Source organism: Ictalurus furcatus, chromosome 12 (assembly GCF_023375685.1).
Source record: "Ictalurus furcatus strain D&B chromosome 12, Billie_1.0, whole genome shotgun sequence".
Lineage (NCBI taxonomy): Eukaryota > Metazoa > Chordata > Actinopteri > Siluriformes > Ictaluridae > Ictalurus > Ictalurus furcatus.
The window spans coordinates 5,040,557-5,055,928 of record NC_071266.1 but is presented as its reverse complement, the minus strand read 5'-3'; the positions used below and the strand labels follow the sequence as shown (position 1 = coordinate 5,055,928).

At 37.8% G+C, this 15,372-nt stretch overlaps 1 protein-coding gene across 1 annotated transcript in view; it reads left to right on the top strand.

The window, feature by feature from the left end:
- Positions 1-12,916, top strand: part of asic4b (acid-sensing (proton-gated) ion channel family member 4b) — a 51,880-nt gene extending 38,964 nt beyond the window's left edge. The window contains exons 2-10 of the mRNA XM_053637575.1: positions 1,076-1,220; positions 3,269-3,396; positions 4,785-4,938; positions 5,495-5,548; positions 5,743-5,896; positions 6,627-6,718; positions 7,029-7,108; positions 7,737-7,904; positions 11,439-12,916. Coding sequence (XP_053493550.1) covers positions 1,076-1,220; positions 3,269-3,396; positions 4,785-4,938; positions 5,495-5,548; positions 5,743-5,896; positions 6,627-6,718; positions 7,029-7,108; positions 7,737-7,904; positions 11,439-11,543 — 1,080 coding nt within the window. The 3' untranslated portion in view covers positions 11,544-12,916. The remainder of the gene's footprint in view (positions 1-1,075; positions 1,221-3,268; positions 3,397-4,784; positions 4,939-5,494; positions 5,549-5,742; positions 5,897-6,626; positions 6,719-7,028; positions 7,109-7,736; positions 7,905-11,438) is intronic.
- Positions 12,917-15,372: the final 2,456 nt, after the last annotated feature.

Sequence of the window (15,372 nt, the reverse complement as noted above, 5' to 3'; positions counted from 1 at the left end):
CCTACGGCAAATTCAACTGATTTAACATGATTTGGAAAAGCACACACCTGTCTATATCAGGTCTAAAGTCGAAATTGCAAAAACCAAGCCATAAGGTCAAAGGAACTGTCTGCAGAGCTCAGACTGGGCCAAAGGTTCACCTTTCAACAGAACAATTAGTGGCTTAGGGACAACTCTGTGAATGTCCTTGAGTGGCCCAGCCAGAGCCTGGACCAATCAAATCTCTGTAGAGACCTGAAAATGTCTGTCCATCAACGGTTCCCATCTAACCTGTTAGCGCTTGAGAGGATCTGCAGAGAAGAATGGCAAAAAATCCCTAAATCTAGGTGTGCAAAGCTTATTGCATCATACCCAAAAGGACTTGAGGCTGTAATCACTGTCAAAGGTGCTTCAACTAAATACTGAGTTACGGGTCTGCATACTTGTGTCAATGTTATATTTCAGTTTTTTTCTTTTTAATAGATTTGCAAAGTTATCACAAATCTGGTTTGCGTTTTGTCATTATGGGAGATGAAGTGTAGATTGAGGTGAAATTTTTCAAAAGCATTTGAGCATAGGGCTGCAGCATAACAAAATGTGAAAAAAATGAAGGGATCTGAAAGCAACGTAGCAAGAAATTGTGCAAATGTGTTCTCATGCATGTGAAACAACAAAAAACAAGAGACCACACATCATGTGTTTCATCTTTTTCCTTCTGCTTTTAAGTGTGACTTGACTTGTAGCAACAAATCCTCCATCACAAAGCACCAGGGCCATGGTGTGCTATGTGATTCATTAAAAGACACAGAGGAATGTTGCATAAGTGTTGCTGGCTCTTATAAATTACATTAACAGAACAGTCGAGCATTGTCTCTCCTACTCAGATGACATCCAGTGCCAGACAAAAAGAGTGGCATGTGATTTTGGCTGAAAATCCACATGAATGCCAATGCACATTCATGGACAAAATCTTTATATATGCTTTATGTTATTTTGTGCCATTCAGAAAGTACAACTGAAATTTGTCACATGAAACATGAAAGCAAAGAGAACTACATCTTGATGTCGATGTGCTATGTATATTTCTCATCTGCAGGTATACACACGCTATGGGAAATGCTACACCTTCAATGGAAACAAAACCTCACCAAAGCGGACACGGCAGGGGGGCATGGGGAACGGCCTGGAGCTGATGCTGGATATACAACAAGATGAATACCTCCCCATTTGGAGAGAGACCAGTGAGTCAGTGCAGAAGCACTGTTAGAAATAGAATCACTAACTTCATTCACGAAGCGCAAGCTGTTCCTGGAATTTCTTTTGTTGTAGGTATCAACATGGTCAATATGTATACCAATAAAATACAAGATAAAGGATAAAAACATATAATAAGCAAGTAATTATATGTGTAATAAGGATCACAAACAGTTCCATTACAAATTTTAGGGGCTGTATCCAGATACATTTATACTTTATTGGAGTATAACTGGAAATTAAAAATTAAAACCGTACGCAAGCACATTACTATTGAAAAACATGTGTTTTACTCTCCACGTGTAGACTTTCAACATTTTAAGTATGTGCAAAACATTCAATCAAATCCATAACAATTGGTATGAATACCAGAGCCAACTAGTTCATTTGTAACCTTAAAAAACGTATATGTCATGAAAAAAAAATGTATAAAATTCAAACAGTTGAGAGCAATTTAGTTGGATGCTGTTGGATTTTCCATTAAAGAAATTGTTAAAAAAAAAAAAAAGAAAGAAAGAAAAGAAAGAAAAAACAGATAAGAACACTAACCCACCTCTAACTCATGTTTAACCTCTGGATCTTCTCATTTGACTTGAGTTGTGCAACTAGTTTGGAATGTTAGATGCTTACAGAAAAAAAAAAAAAAAGATCTTAAAGAAAAGATTTTTTTGCGTTTTACATTTAAATACTTGAGTATACTTACCAGAAGGCACAGTGCTTTAGTGGTTAACACGTTTGCCTCGCGCCTGCAGGGTTGGAGGTTCGAATCCTGTCTGTGCATGGAGTTTGCATGTTCTCTGGGTACTCTGGGTTTCCTCCTCCAGTCCAAAGACATGCATGGTAGGCTGATTGGCGTGTCTAAAGTGTCCGTAGTGTATGAATGGGTTTGTGAGTGTGTATGTGATTGTGCCCTGCGATGGATTGGCACCCTGTCCAGGGTGTACCCCGCCTTGTGCCCGATGCTCCCTGGGATAGGCTCCAGGTTCCCCGTGACCCTGAAAAGGATAAGCAGTATAGAATTGGATGGATGGATGGACTTACCAGAAGGCACAGTGGTTTAGTGGTTAACACGTTTGCCTCGCGCCTGCAGGGTTGGAGGTTCGAATCCTGTCTGTGCACGGAGTTTGCATGTTCTCTGGGTACTCTGGGTTGTCCTCCCCTAGTCCAAAGATGTGTTGGAAGCTGATTGACATCTCTAAATTGTCTGTAGTGTGTGATTGTGCCCAACGATGGGTTGGCACCCCATCCAGGGTGTCCCCCACCTTGTGCCCAAAATCACCTGTGATAGGCTCCCCTGTGACCCTGTGTAGTATAATCAGTACAGAAAATGGATGGAGTACACTTTAATGCAAGTTTTCTGTACTAATAATAATAATAGATAGAATGGGATGGATGGAACTGTTGCAGATGTGTTTAAGGAAACCTTTTTCTCTGTGAATCCATTGTGTCCAAAGGCAGTTAATTGAGGTTGCTTGGTGACCTCTGCTTCACGAGCAGGCCACGGCATAGGAATGCATTCTAGTCACAACAGACTAATAGAATAACCCCAGTAACCTGCCGCACACAGTGAAAGACCTGAACCTCCTTACAAAAAGAGACTGCTTTGGCCTACTGTGTATCACAATGCATGTTCAGTCCAATAAATTCTATACGTTTTATATGCTTTTTAAAACTGAGTTCATATAGTTTTATATTTTTCTATTTATATAAAGCACCATCTTTATCAAATATAATCTCAAGGTGCTTTATATAAAGTTATGAGTCTAGATTTAAAACAAAATAAAAAGTGACCTTTCTTTTTGTTGCAATATCCGTTCCATAGTTTGAGTACTCATAAAATCTGTGCAGTCTTAAGAGGCCCACCATGAATTACAGTATGTAAGATTATCAGTAGGGGAGAAAAAATGAGAATTTACCTGAACACATTTCATTATGTATTCAATGGGAATGTGGTGAATAGATGGATATACAACAGTCAGTGCCTTAATATACAAACATCCTGAGATAAAGTGGCTTTCTGTTGCTGTCTCCACAGATGAGACCACTCTGGAGGCTGGGATCCGTGTTCAGATTCATAGTCAGGACGAGCCGCCTTACATCCACGAGCTGGGCTTTGGAGTCTCACCAGGATTCCAAACCTTCGTGTCCTGCCAGGAACAGAGGGTATGCTACAGTACAGAACATTATAAAATATGCTTCTGATAAACAAGGGAACAAGGACATATGGATATAGCTCTGACGAGAATGCAAGTAAAGCATTTATGTATTCTTGTTTTTTTTTGCGCTATAAGCTATAATATCCAAGGGATTTTTTTTTAATACCGAGAATGTTATGACCAGAGCACAGGAGCCATTGCTCACCACCCCAGGGGCAGTTTATACTTAAAGGCTTTGCTCATGTCCAAGTCCAAATTACTAACACAGGACCTTTACTGCTATGCAACTCTCTCCTCCTGACTCCAGAAACATATGGATGGGCAAAGTAAAAAGTGATTTGAACAAATTTTTTTAAATGATAAAAAATAATACAAATAAAAGGTGCACTTTTTTTCGCCCACATTGCCCAGGTAAGACTATAGATATGCAACAAGGGACTAGGGATGCAACAAAAAATAAAAAGGGGAAACTTTTACTTCACATAGGAAGCTTACAGGATAAAGAAAGCACATATTCATGAACCTTAGGTGCTATGTGATGCATTTACAAGGTTCAGTCATTCATCCTTAGTAATTGCCTGGTCAGGATCATAGCAGTTTACATTAGGTTGCATTTCTGTTTAAATATTGGGACACAGAACCAACTGAATTCATTTAGAAATATTGCAAACCAAAATAATAACTGCGTGAGTGGGATTAAAACAAACAAACAAACAAACAAACAAACAAAAAAACAGCCCAATGCACAGATAAACAAATGAGACCAATGATGAGCCCCATGAGACCAATTATGAATTTTTCAATGTCTCTGGAGTGTTACGGTTCATATTCAATAAATGCCCATATTCAAAAACCCCTCAGGTCTCAGGTTTAGGCCATGCCCACTTTTGAATCTGAATACTGGTAGATATATGAATATTTGGAGCACAAAACAGGTACAGGTAGTGTCATTGGGTTACATGCCTACTGTAAATTCATGGTGTTTGTAGCCCTTCTGAGTACTAAAACTTCCTCCATCCTTTGTGTTTAATTCGGACTCTCATCACCTTAATAATTTTACCCCACTTTTTCACTGACAATTTAGCTGGAGTTTGTGGTGCAAATTTTGCTATTTCACATATAGTTCCAAATAATCCCACATGTCTGGCCAAGAACTTTAATCCAGTTTTAAGTTACGCTTGTCTACGTATGCAGCTGAATGACATTGTAAAAGAAAGCACTGCTGTAGGTGGTTGCAATTTATAGCTTATTTCTGGTCAGCTGGTGAACACTCAGTCTTATCAGTGATAGCTTCCTTAACAGCTCTGCGCTTGCGATGGATTTTGCTTCACTTTGGATTAAAAATGTAAAAGATGCAACGTTCTGAAGAGATTTCCTCCCCCATCATCCCATTAGCTGTCATACCTGCCGCAGCCATGGGGAAACTGTCGTGCGTCGTCAGAGCCAGTGATCCCCGGATACGACACCTACAGCGTGAGCGCCTGCAGATTGCACTGCGAGAGCGTCCAGGTGCAGAGAGAGTGCAACTGTCGGATGATCCACATGCCAGGTGTGTGTCTGTTAATAATTGTGTATGTATATGCACTCACACACTTGCTAAGCTGCTATTAATGTGCATGTCTCGTCTGTAAACTCACTCGTATTGACTGGCAGAGGCTATCAGTAGATCCATCAATCATGCTCACACTTGTCAGTCAAAGCCTCTTACAGAAATGGGATTTCGGGGCCATTTCTGTAACGAGCTTTCCATTTAGATGAGCCAGTCATATGCAAGAATGACACACTTCATTGGCATTCACGCTTTCAGTATCCTGACCTCTTTCCTTGCCATTGCCTTTTCTATCATTCTTGTCTGATCATTATAATGTTTTTTTTTTAAGAGTGTGACTGGCCTGAGGGCATTAATCAGATTATATCGTATAGGAAGGAGTATAAATCATCTATTCATTTACCGACCATGTCATATCTATTCATCTTCCCATCTACCATCAAGTCATATCTACACATATCATTCCTATTCATGTAAGATTGCAGCATTCATACAAATTGGTAGACTCTGCATCTTTAATTCTAAGCTTTTCAATGCAACAAACGTCTCTCTGCAGGAAACGCGGACATCTGTACACCAGCGAAAGTGAAATGTGTTGACAGAGCACTTGGTAAGATCTGCTGCAAAAAATAAAAAGAATTTATTAGTGATCAATTAATTAATTTAACTAACACTTTGTGCCACTAGATGTAATTCTATCCTTATCATTTAATACTATATGGCTGTATGTGCACTGAATTAGTAATTGAAGTGCTTTTATATGCGCTTTAGTGACTGATCTCTGTTTTTTGTCCCTGTATAAAGCTTTGTTGGAGATAAGCGCAGGCGATTCATGTGTGTGTGAGACTCCGTGTAACGTCACACGCTATGGAAAAGAGCTCTCTATGGTTAAAATTCCCAGCAAAGGGTCAGCACGCTTCCTCTCTCGCAAGTACCACAAAACTGAGGAGTATATCAGGTGACATGTATGCACACACACTCAGACACACATTTTCATGTTAGTCCTTTGTGAGGACCTAAATTTGAGTTCATCTCTATTTGTTAATCTAATCGATCGAAACGGAAACCGAAATATGTTTGACATATTGGACTTTTGAAGTAAAATGCATAATAAGAATAGGAAAGCATCCTCACTTATGGGAATTGAACTGGTTTTGCGAATCTTGTGAGAACATCTGGGCTTCACAAATCTAGAAAGCACACACACACACACACACACACACACACACACACACACAAACATATCCCATCTTCTAGTTGGTTAATATGATAGAAAGAGCTCCTTCCTGAAAAAATAATTAACTGTGTATTCAAATACAGCAATAAAATAAGCTTGCCAAGCGACAAAAAAAAAAAAAAATCTTTTCGCTGTCCGAGCTTCTCTGATAATCACAACGTCTCTCTCGATTTCCTTCACTATTGTTTGTAAAACTGCAATATTGAAAATGAAAATGTAATTTGGCTGCTCCATGCATAGGCTAAACGAAGTAGCGCTTTTTAAATAGATTGCTCTAAATTGAGATTATGTTCGTTCCAGTAATTATTTTTCTCCCTGTATTCGCCGCTGACAGTCTTTTATTTATAACAACACAATAAGCGACATCTTTCCTTTTTTTTTTTCGGCAATAGGATATTGAATGTTTCTATTAAGAATGTCACAGTTTTGCTGCTTATCTCCAATACTGCAGGGACAACTTCCTCGTCCTGGATGTTTACTTTGAAGCGCTGAACTACGAAACGATCGAGCAGAAGAAAGCATACGACATAGCCGGGCTGTTAGGTGGGGTTTGTCGTGTACACGCATGCTCAAAGTGTACTTATGATGCCATTCCCAAATGATTTGTTCACTAATAGCACATGAAGATCAGAAACAGTATTTGTAAAAATTGCATGACAGTAAGCAGCATGGAGTAAAGTGGACCCTTTCATTTTGAAAGCTCGAAGGCGAAATTGCAAAACTGAATTACATACACATCATTAAAAAGCCACTTAAGTACAATATTGATGTAAATGTTACATTTTGGTTTCCACTAATATGCCTGTGCTTTCAGTCTCACACAAAGCTTTCCTTTTGTCTGTGTGACATTCAGGGGACATTGGAGGCCAGATGGGACTTTTCATTGGAGCCAGTGTTCTCACAATATTAGAGATACTCGATTACATCTATGAGGTACAGTTTATCATTGTTGTTACACCCTACTGCACCCTCTTTTGAATGTACGGTGCGTGTGATCTTTTGTTAATTGTTTAAAAAACGACAAGTGATTTAAAGGACAAAAAAATACATTATAATATGCTGTTCCTGAGGTGTGGTGAGTCACACAAGAGCCTGTAATAGGAATTCACAGTCAGTGATGTGTCTGGTCAGAATTGGTTGGAAATCTCTCCTTATATGTTCAGAAATGTCAAAAGTTATAACACCTCAAGTTCAGGCATGAAAAAAAAAAGTCTGAATACAAGGTGACTTGCAGGAGCTGGCAGCCAATCAGAGAGAGAGAGAGAGAGAGAGAGAGAGAATAAACAAACTAAACCAGATTGTGAGAATGAGAGTTAATATATTATAAAATGCAATAAATTTATAATTTACTTTTTGTATTCCAGACTAAATCTCTCTCTTTTTTTTTTCCATTAGATGTTTTCACATTTTTTTCAGAGCGTGTGAAAAGCACTATATAAGTAATCGCTGTTATTAAATATGTTGAGATTGGCATGTGTTGCAGTCTTCTCTCGAACGTACTTATCTTTTCTTACTATCTCTTGCTTTACTGTCTTTAATTATATTTCTATCCCACTTTAAGGTAATCAAATATAGGATCAAAAGACTACTGAGACCACAAAAGTACCAGAATCAGCAGAGCCAGAGGAACCAGATGCAGAGAACAAAGAACCGCCATGATCTGAATCTTAGGGCCCAGCTAACACCAAGCACCATTGCAACAGTCAGACTAGAGGAATTTAAGCCCAAAGTAAGTCCAGGAACCTAAAGAAAACCTTAGTGGAGTGTTTATTTGTTTTACTTAAATCAGAGAAAACCTCTCACAGTGGGAAAATCCTCTAGCACTTACTGAATACTGAATTTTCAACAATATTTACACACGAATGTTTTTATTTACAAGTGAAATAATGACCAAATTTTGTGAAAAATTGCTATTGTTCATGAGATTCTGTTCACAAATGTAATTTGTCTAAAAGTCAGTTTTTAAAGCAGTCAAGTGTATGAATGTACACTCACTTGCCATTTTTTTTAGGAACACCTTTACACCTGCTCATTCATGCAATTATCCTATTAGCCAATCATGTGGCGGCAGTGCAATGCATAAAATCATGCAGATTGGGTCAAGAGCTTCAATTAATGTTCACATCAAAATCAGTGACTTTGACTGTGGTTTGGTGCTAAACAATGCCAAACCCACTGATCTCCTGGGATTTGCACAGACAAGCCTATAGATATTACAAAGAATGAAATAAAAATAAATAAATAAATAAATAAATAAATAAATAAAAACTTCCAACAGTTTTTTTGGAAACAGTTGATGACAGAGGATTGGCCAGGCTGGTTTGAGCTGATAGGAAAGATATAATAATTCAAATAACCACATAATGTGCAACACATCGAACCTTGAGGCGGACAGACTACAACATCAGAAGACCACATCAGAAGCAGAAGTCCACTCCTTTCAGTTACAAACTGGAATCTGATGCTACTCTGGGCACAGGCTCATGAAAACCAAACAGTTAAAGATTGGAAAAACATCTCCTGGTATCTTTATTCCTGCTGGGACATGCAGAAGGTAGGGTCTGAACTTGGTGCCAAGCATATGAACCCATGGACCCAACTTGGCTTGTGTCAACAGTTCAGGCAGGTATAATAGTGTGGGGAATGTTTTCTTGGCATACATTATGCCCGTTAATATCAATCAAGCATCGTTTTAATGCCAGACTATCTGAGTATTGTTGCTGGAAATGTGCATCGCTTTATTGCTACTTTGATCAAAGCCAGCACGATAATGCGCCATGTTACAAAGCACAAGTCGTCACCACATCTGTATCCACCTATGGCATCTGATAGAATGGGAGATTCACGGCATGCATATTTGCAACAATTATGTGATGCATTCTTGCTAACATGGCCCAGAATCTGAAAGGAATGAGCGTGGCATTCCTAATAAAGTGGGTGGTGAATGTATATATAGTAGAAAGTGATTTTTATTTAAAATGTGCTAAGGGATTATTGTCTAAGCTGCAATGAATTAGAAAAAAGCTGATTTTCATAAAAGCCGCTTAGTCCTACTATTACAACCCCCTGGCAAAAATGATGGAATCACCACACTTCGAGGATGCTCACCCGGATTTTTCACTTCGTAGCGAATAAACAAATCACAGATATGACACAAAACAATTGTTTAATAGCTGAACATTCTGGCTTTGTAAAAACATACCTCAAATAAATTTAATTAAATACTTTTAATTAATGCCATATATTTTTTTTCCAAATCAAGTAGAAGAAATAATTATGGAATCACTCAAATGTTGATTAAAAAAAAATGGAATCACCTTGTAATTTGCATTTCTAAAACAAATACCAGCACAAGTCAAATGCAAATTAGTCTGCAGTTAAAAGAGAGTGCTTACACGCCTTAACAAGCTGTTGGACTTGACTAATTGAAAGGAAACATGGCCCCAACAAGAAAGTTGTCAACTGAAACAATGGAAAGGATCATAAAACTCCTTCAAGGAGGAAATCAAACACAGTGTGGTAAAAGATGCTGGTTGTTCCCAGTCAGCTGTGTCGAAAATTTGGTGCAAGTATAAACAAAATGGGAAGGTTATAAAAGGAAAACATACGGGTCGACCAAGGAAGTCGTCAAAGCGTCAGGATAGATAACTCAAAGCGATATGCCTTGAAAATAGAAAAAGCACAACAAAACAATTGAAAAACAAATGAGCGTTAACAGGAGTCAACGTTTGTGACAGAACTGTAAGAAATCAGCTGAATGAAATGGGATTTACGTACTGAAAAGCCAAACGAAAACCAGCACTAACACCTAAACAGAAGAGAACAAGGTTACACCGGGCTAAAGAGACGCAATCATGGAGTGTGGAGGATTGGATGAAAGTGATATTCAGTGATGAATCACGAATCTGCATCGGCCAAGGAGATGATGCTGGAACTTTTGTCTGGTGCCGTTCTAATGAAACATATAAAGATGACTGAAGAAAACAATCAAATTCCCCACTCATTTATGATATGGCGTCACATGTCAACAGACAATGCACAGACGTACACTGATTAAAATCTGATTAAAATTTATGGTGGAAATTAAAAAAATTAGCCCATGACAAGGCTCCATGCTGCAAAGCTGATCTGTCAACCTCTATTCGAGAAAGTTGGAACCAGCTTAATGGAGAATATTGTTTTTCATTAGTAAAGTCCATGCCTCAAAGAAAAAAAGCCGAAGGAGGAGCAACACAGTACTAATTGTGATTTTGTTATTGTGTTGATGATTTCATAATTTTTTCCTCTACTTTATATGGAAATAAATATGCCATTAATCAAAATAAATTTCACTGAATTTGTTTGAGGTAAGTTTTACGAAGCCAGAATGTTCAGCTTTTAAACAAAAATTGCTTTGTGTCATATCTGTGATTTTCTTTATTTGCCCAGAAGTAAAAAAGCCAGTTGAATTGGAGTGTGGCGAGTTCATCATTATTGCCAGGTTTTGTATATGTATATATATTAGAGATGCACCGATGTATCGGCCGATACAGATTATCGAAAGGCTATGTTTCCTGCTATTGGCTATCGGACGATAGTTTAAAAATATCTGATGATCAGGGCCGATTATATCCTGTGAATCAAAAGACGGTGGGAAAACACATCGAATTCGTGCTGTGTGTAAAGATGTCTCTTGTGTGGAATGATGACAAAACTGCAGTTTGTAGTCTCTGTAATCTCTGCACTGATCAAATTTTACATCGGAAGTGAGCAGCAGCGAAATCAAGTGCACTCCCCCATCAAAAAATGGGGTTATATTAGGCCGATATATTACCAGTGTGATGTTCAGTGTTGAAGTAGAAATGCTTGTGTTTGTGGAGAGTGAATGTGAGACTAACAGGAGGTTTTTTAGACTTCAGTCAATGTTAATATGAATGAATAACATTCAATAAGTTACAAAATCTTACTTTAATCTTCAGAATTGAGTTCATGTGTTAATGTTAATTAGAGTAATGTGTTTTCTGTTGATGAGACCAGTTACTGTCAAACAACTTGTTGAAATTGGGAGAATAAAGTTTTTATTTGCATTTCCTTCAGAATTGTGGAATTAATTATTATTAATTTAAAAGAAGGCATAAAAGGCAGAAGTATCGGTATCGGTAGATATCACTCTGAATAATCGGTTATCGTATCGGCTGAGACATTTAGTATCGGTGCATCTCATGATATATATATATATATTATATATATACACTTAAAATTGTCATAAATTTTCTGTCAACAGGAGGCTAGTGATGGGACGAGAGCTCAACCACACAGTGTATATCCAGCTTCAGCGTTGCCAAACCACCACACACAAGCCAGTGGACAGCAGGACTTTGCTTGCTAGGAGATGATTTCTTTTTAGCTTTTCTCACCGTCTACGATAATTTCTCATTAGACTTTTGGCCTTTGGATGGAACCACAGACTGCAATTAGACATTTATGTTTATCACCTGGGAACGCTGCAGCCAAAGTCAAACCCACAGAGAGTTCACACTGAATGCCCATTTTAAGGCAGCGCAAGGTATGTGGCTAGGTGGGGGGTCAAACTGGCTCAAACTGCCTCCGTTACATCAACACGTCAGTCTTACTGGCATCGTCCTGCAGTAGCACCGGTGGAACAAGGCCAATTTGATTCACACATACTGTATGTCAATTATGTTCTTCAGTAGACGTTTAGCATTTTTAGGGAGAATTCTTTTTTTTTTTTTTTTTTTTTTTTTTTTTTTACATTCAGATTAATCCTCTCACTGGAGCAGGACAAGCACAACACATTTTTTCCTTTACTAAAAGGCGTGAAATTCCCAAATCTTTTCCTTCCTTTTTTATTTTATATTTAATAACACTATTTTATTCTCATTGAATGCAATATTTCAAATGATCACTTTTTTTTTGCACACACTGTAAAGCATCATTAATGGTACTTTTACAGTTGTTTAGCCTTTTTAGGGAGGTTTTTGCATTTTTAGAGAAAATGAGACCAGTGATCCCTAGCAGTCTTGACACGAAAAAAACCTCAGCGCATGTTCACCTCGAGTGATAAGTTGCATCTTATTTTCTTATTTCAAATTCCTGAAAGGATGACCAGAAAGGACTGAACTGCTGGACCAGTGTTTAATTTGGATTGTAACTATAGTATGAAATTGCTCATTTCTTAGTGCACTTGATGAGAATTTCTAAAACACACCTGTTTTCACTGGCTGCATTACTCACCCCATTTTCTGTCTTGTATCATCTGATTCATTCATGCATGTTCTCACAGATCTGCTATAGACCCTTGCTGGGAAATGCCAACTGCAGTTCTCATGAGAACAGAATCATACTGAAAATGCCAACTTTGCCAACAGGGTTGAAGTGAGTTGGCAAAGTGCTCAGTTAAATCATTTTGGTACTTTTCCATGTGTCATGATTCTTAGAATGAAACAATAGCCTATAGTGCCTCTGGGAGTCAAATACTAATAACAACTTGTCCTAGAATCAAAGGAAAATCAATACTTGCTCAAATATTGCCTGTGGATGTGACCATCACCACAATATTTATTTATTTATTTAGTAACAAAAGATGGTAGTCTCTCTTTTTGTTCATTTTGTAGAGAGCACATAAAACATAAAAATCAATAAAATAGCTTTTGTTTGAAGAACAGCAAAGAAGGTTAACTAATTGGATAGTTTAAAAAAAAAAAAAATCATTTCACAATCGTTTAATAAAGAGCATCCGACAACGAGAAATCAATTTGGAAATTACAGGCAGTAAGAAATGGTTTCATTTCACAATGGCAGCAGAGTGAATGAGATCTTATGAGACCTTTCGTCCTTTCTTATAATAATAATAATAATAATAATAATAATAATAATAATAATATAATTTCTTAATTAGAACTAAAAAATAAGGTTACCTTATCACCACGCGAGACTGCTGGCTGCATGGAAGATGGTGAATTATTCTAGTGAAGTAATGTATTTGCCTTTCATGCCATCTAGTGACTATTATTGAAACTACAAAAACAGGTCACAGTTACATGATGTGTAGTATTTATATATTTTTATCACAAATAAAAATAAAATGAACTTCTCTTCAGACTCAAACATGGCAAAATGCTTATCTGCGTACAACACTACCCCGGTGTCTTTTCCACTTTGTGCAATAAAACTTCACGTAGCTGCTACTGACGCTAAAGGCAAGAAGGGGGGTGATGAACAGGGTGGGGGGGTTGGCCTTCAATTTAGCAAACAATTGTAAAAAAACAAAAAACAAAAAACACAAAACAAATTACACTCATGGTACTAAACTGGGTATTTGGAGTACAAATTCTTGTCTCTGGAGGTATTTAAAATTTGCTCATTAAGCTGATGCTTTTATCCAAATTGACAACTAAGACAGGACACAACTGGGCAGTTGAGGGTTAAGGGTCTTGGCTCAAGGACACAACCACGGAAGTGTGGTGGCGCTGGGATTTAAACTCAACCTCCTGTAGCTCAGTGTCTTAACCACTGAGCCAGTGTATCCTTAATTGGACAGAGAAAACGAAATAAAAAGGCACATTTGTTTGGCTATGTTCACATTATAGTCCCTCCAAGATTTCACAATTTTACGATTGCAGAAATTAACGGAAAATCAAGCAAACTCCGCAATCTTTGTAGGAGCTCGCAATTTTTCAAAATTACCGCAGATTTTCCACAGATATTCAGCCAAAGCCCTCTTCAATTCATGTGTGCTGAACATGAGTACAGCTAAAAGGTCTCATTTACCAACAAACATCACTGCGAAAGACCGTGCAAAACAATTTCATTTAATTTTCTGCAAAAAAACAAACACACACACAAACAACTAACTCTGCACATTGCATCGAAAAATCAAGCATTTTTGGCCGCAACACTCACAAACTCACCAAAATCCTGTCTGAACTGACATTACAAGCTTCATTGCACAATTCAGGTTTTTTTTTTTTTTTTTTTGGCAGGGATCAGATCTACCCATCTTGATGGTTCCCATAACTGTCTTTAACTTTAACCCACCTGTCCAAAAATGCACATCAATTTCTTAAGCAATTTTTTCCAAACACTGCTTGGTTTCAATAGGTTCCTTCCAGGTTTGCTTGTATCGAGTCCCAAAATATCAATAAATCACCAATTTCCCCATTCTTCTACTGAATATAGTGACTGCTTTTGCTGCCCTACGTTGCTATATTGATGCACTGGACAGTGATGTGTTCTGATATGAAATTTTGTGTCTCTACAGAGTCCTAAAAAAATGAGATGTGTGTCACATTAAGGCAAAAAAAAAAGAAACAAACACCCAGATGTGTCACTTCAACCTGGTAATATGAACATATGTTGTATGCATGGGAAGTGGGAACTTGCAATTTTCAAGCTTGGTGCATTTAAGCTACAAGGTGGGGAAAAAAACACCAGGCCTCAATGAAAATGGGTTTTGCTGGCAGCAAGTTAGCTAGCTACCATTAGTGATCATGCGTTTATGGTGTATTTACTTTAATATTGCGCATTCAGTTTGCTGTTTTGATAAAGCGTGAATCAACTAATGTATCGGTGTTAACTGACCTGAAGAACTCATTTAAAGTAGTTGACAGTGTGAGTAGCCATATAACTTGAAGACGCCTTCCCAACTTTCCTAGTAGGAATTCAAAGTTGACTGGTAATCTAGTTGGAGGTTGGCAATTATGCTGCATTCATGACCAAGTGGGAACGGGCAAGTTTTCAAATTCCCAGTAGGAAAAGTTTGTTTGAACGGCTCTCCAATTCATAATTCCTGCTCAGAAACTATGTTTTTCAAGAGCTCAGACGTCGCCGAGTTGCGATTCCGTGATGCCACTTCCACATGGAGCGGTCACCGTGAAGAGTAAGAAAAAGAAATAAGAAATGTGATTCAAGGTCTTTAAGCAGCCTTTTGAGTTTCTGTTTATAGTGAACAGTCATTAAATGCTGGTTGATACCTTGATCATTGAAATGTTAATCCACTCTCTGCAAGATTTTTTGATCAAACTGGTCTTTCGTCAGTTAGAGCACTACTAACAGTGAATCACCACATCTACTTTAAAAATGAATGAAGCACTAACCAAACAACTCTTTAATTCTTTACGTTTTTGTATATTCGTTTAATTTCTGACTTCAGATGGCTCTAGAGCTTGCATGAACGCTCCAAGGAGGAAAGTAGATTT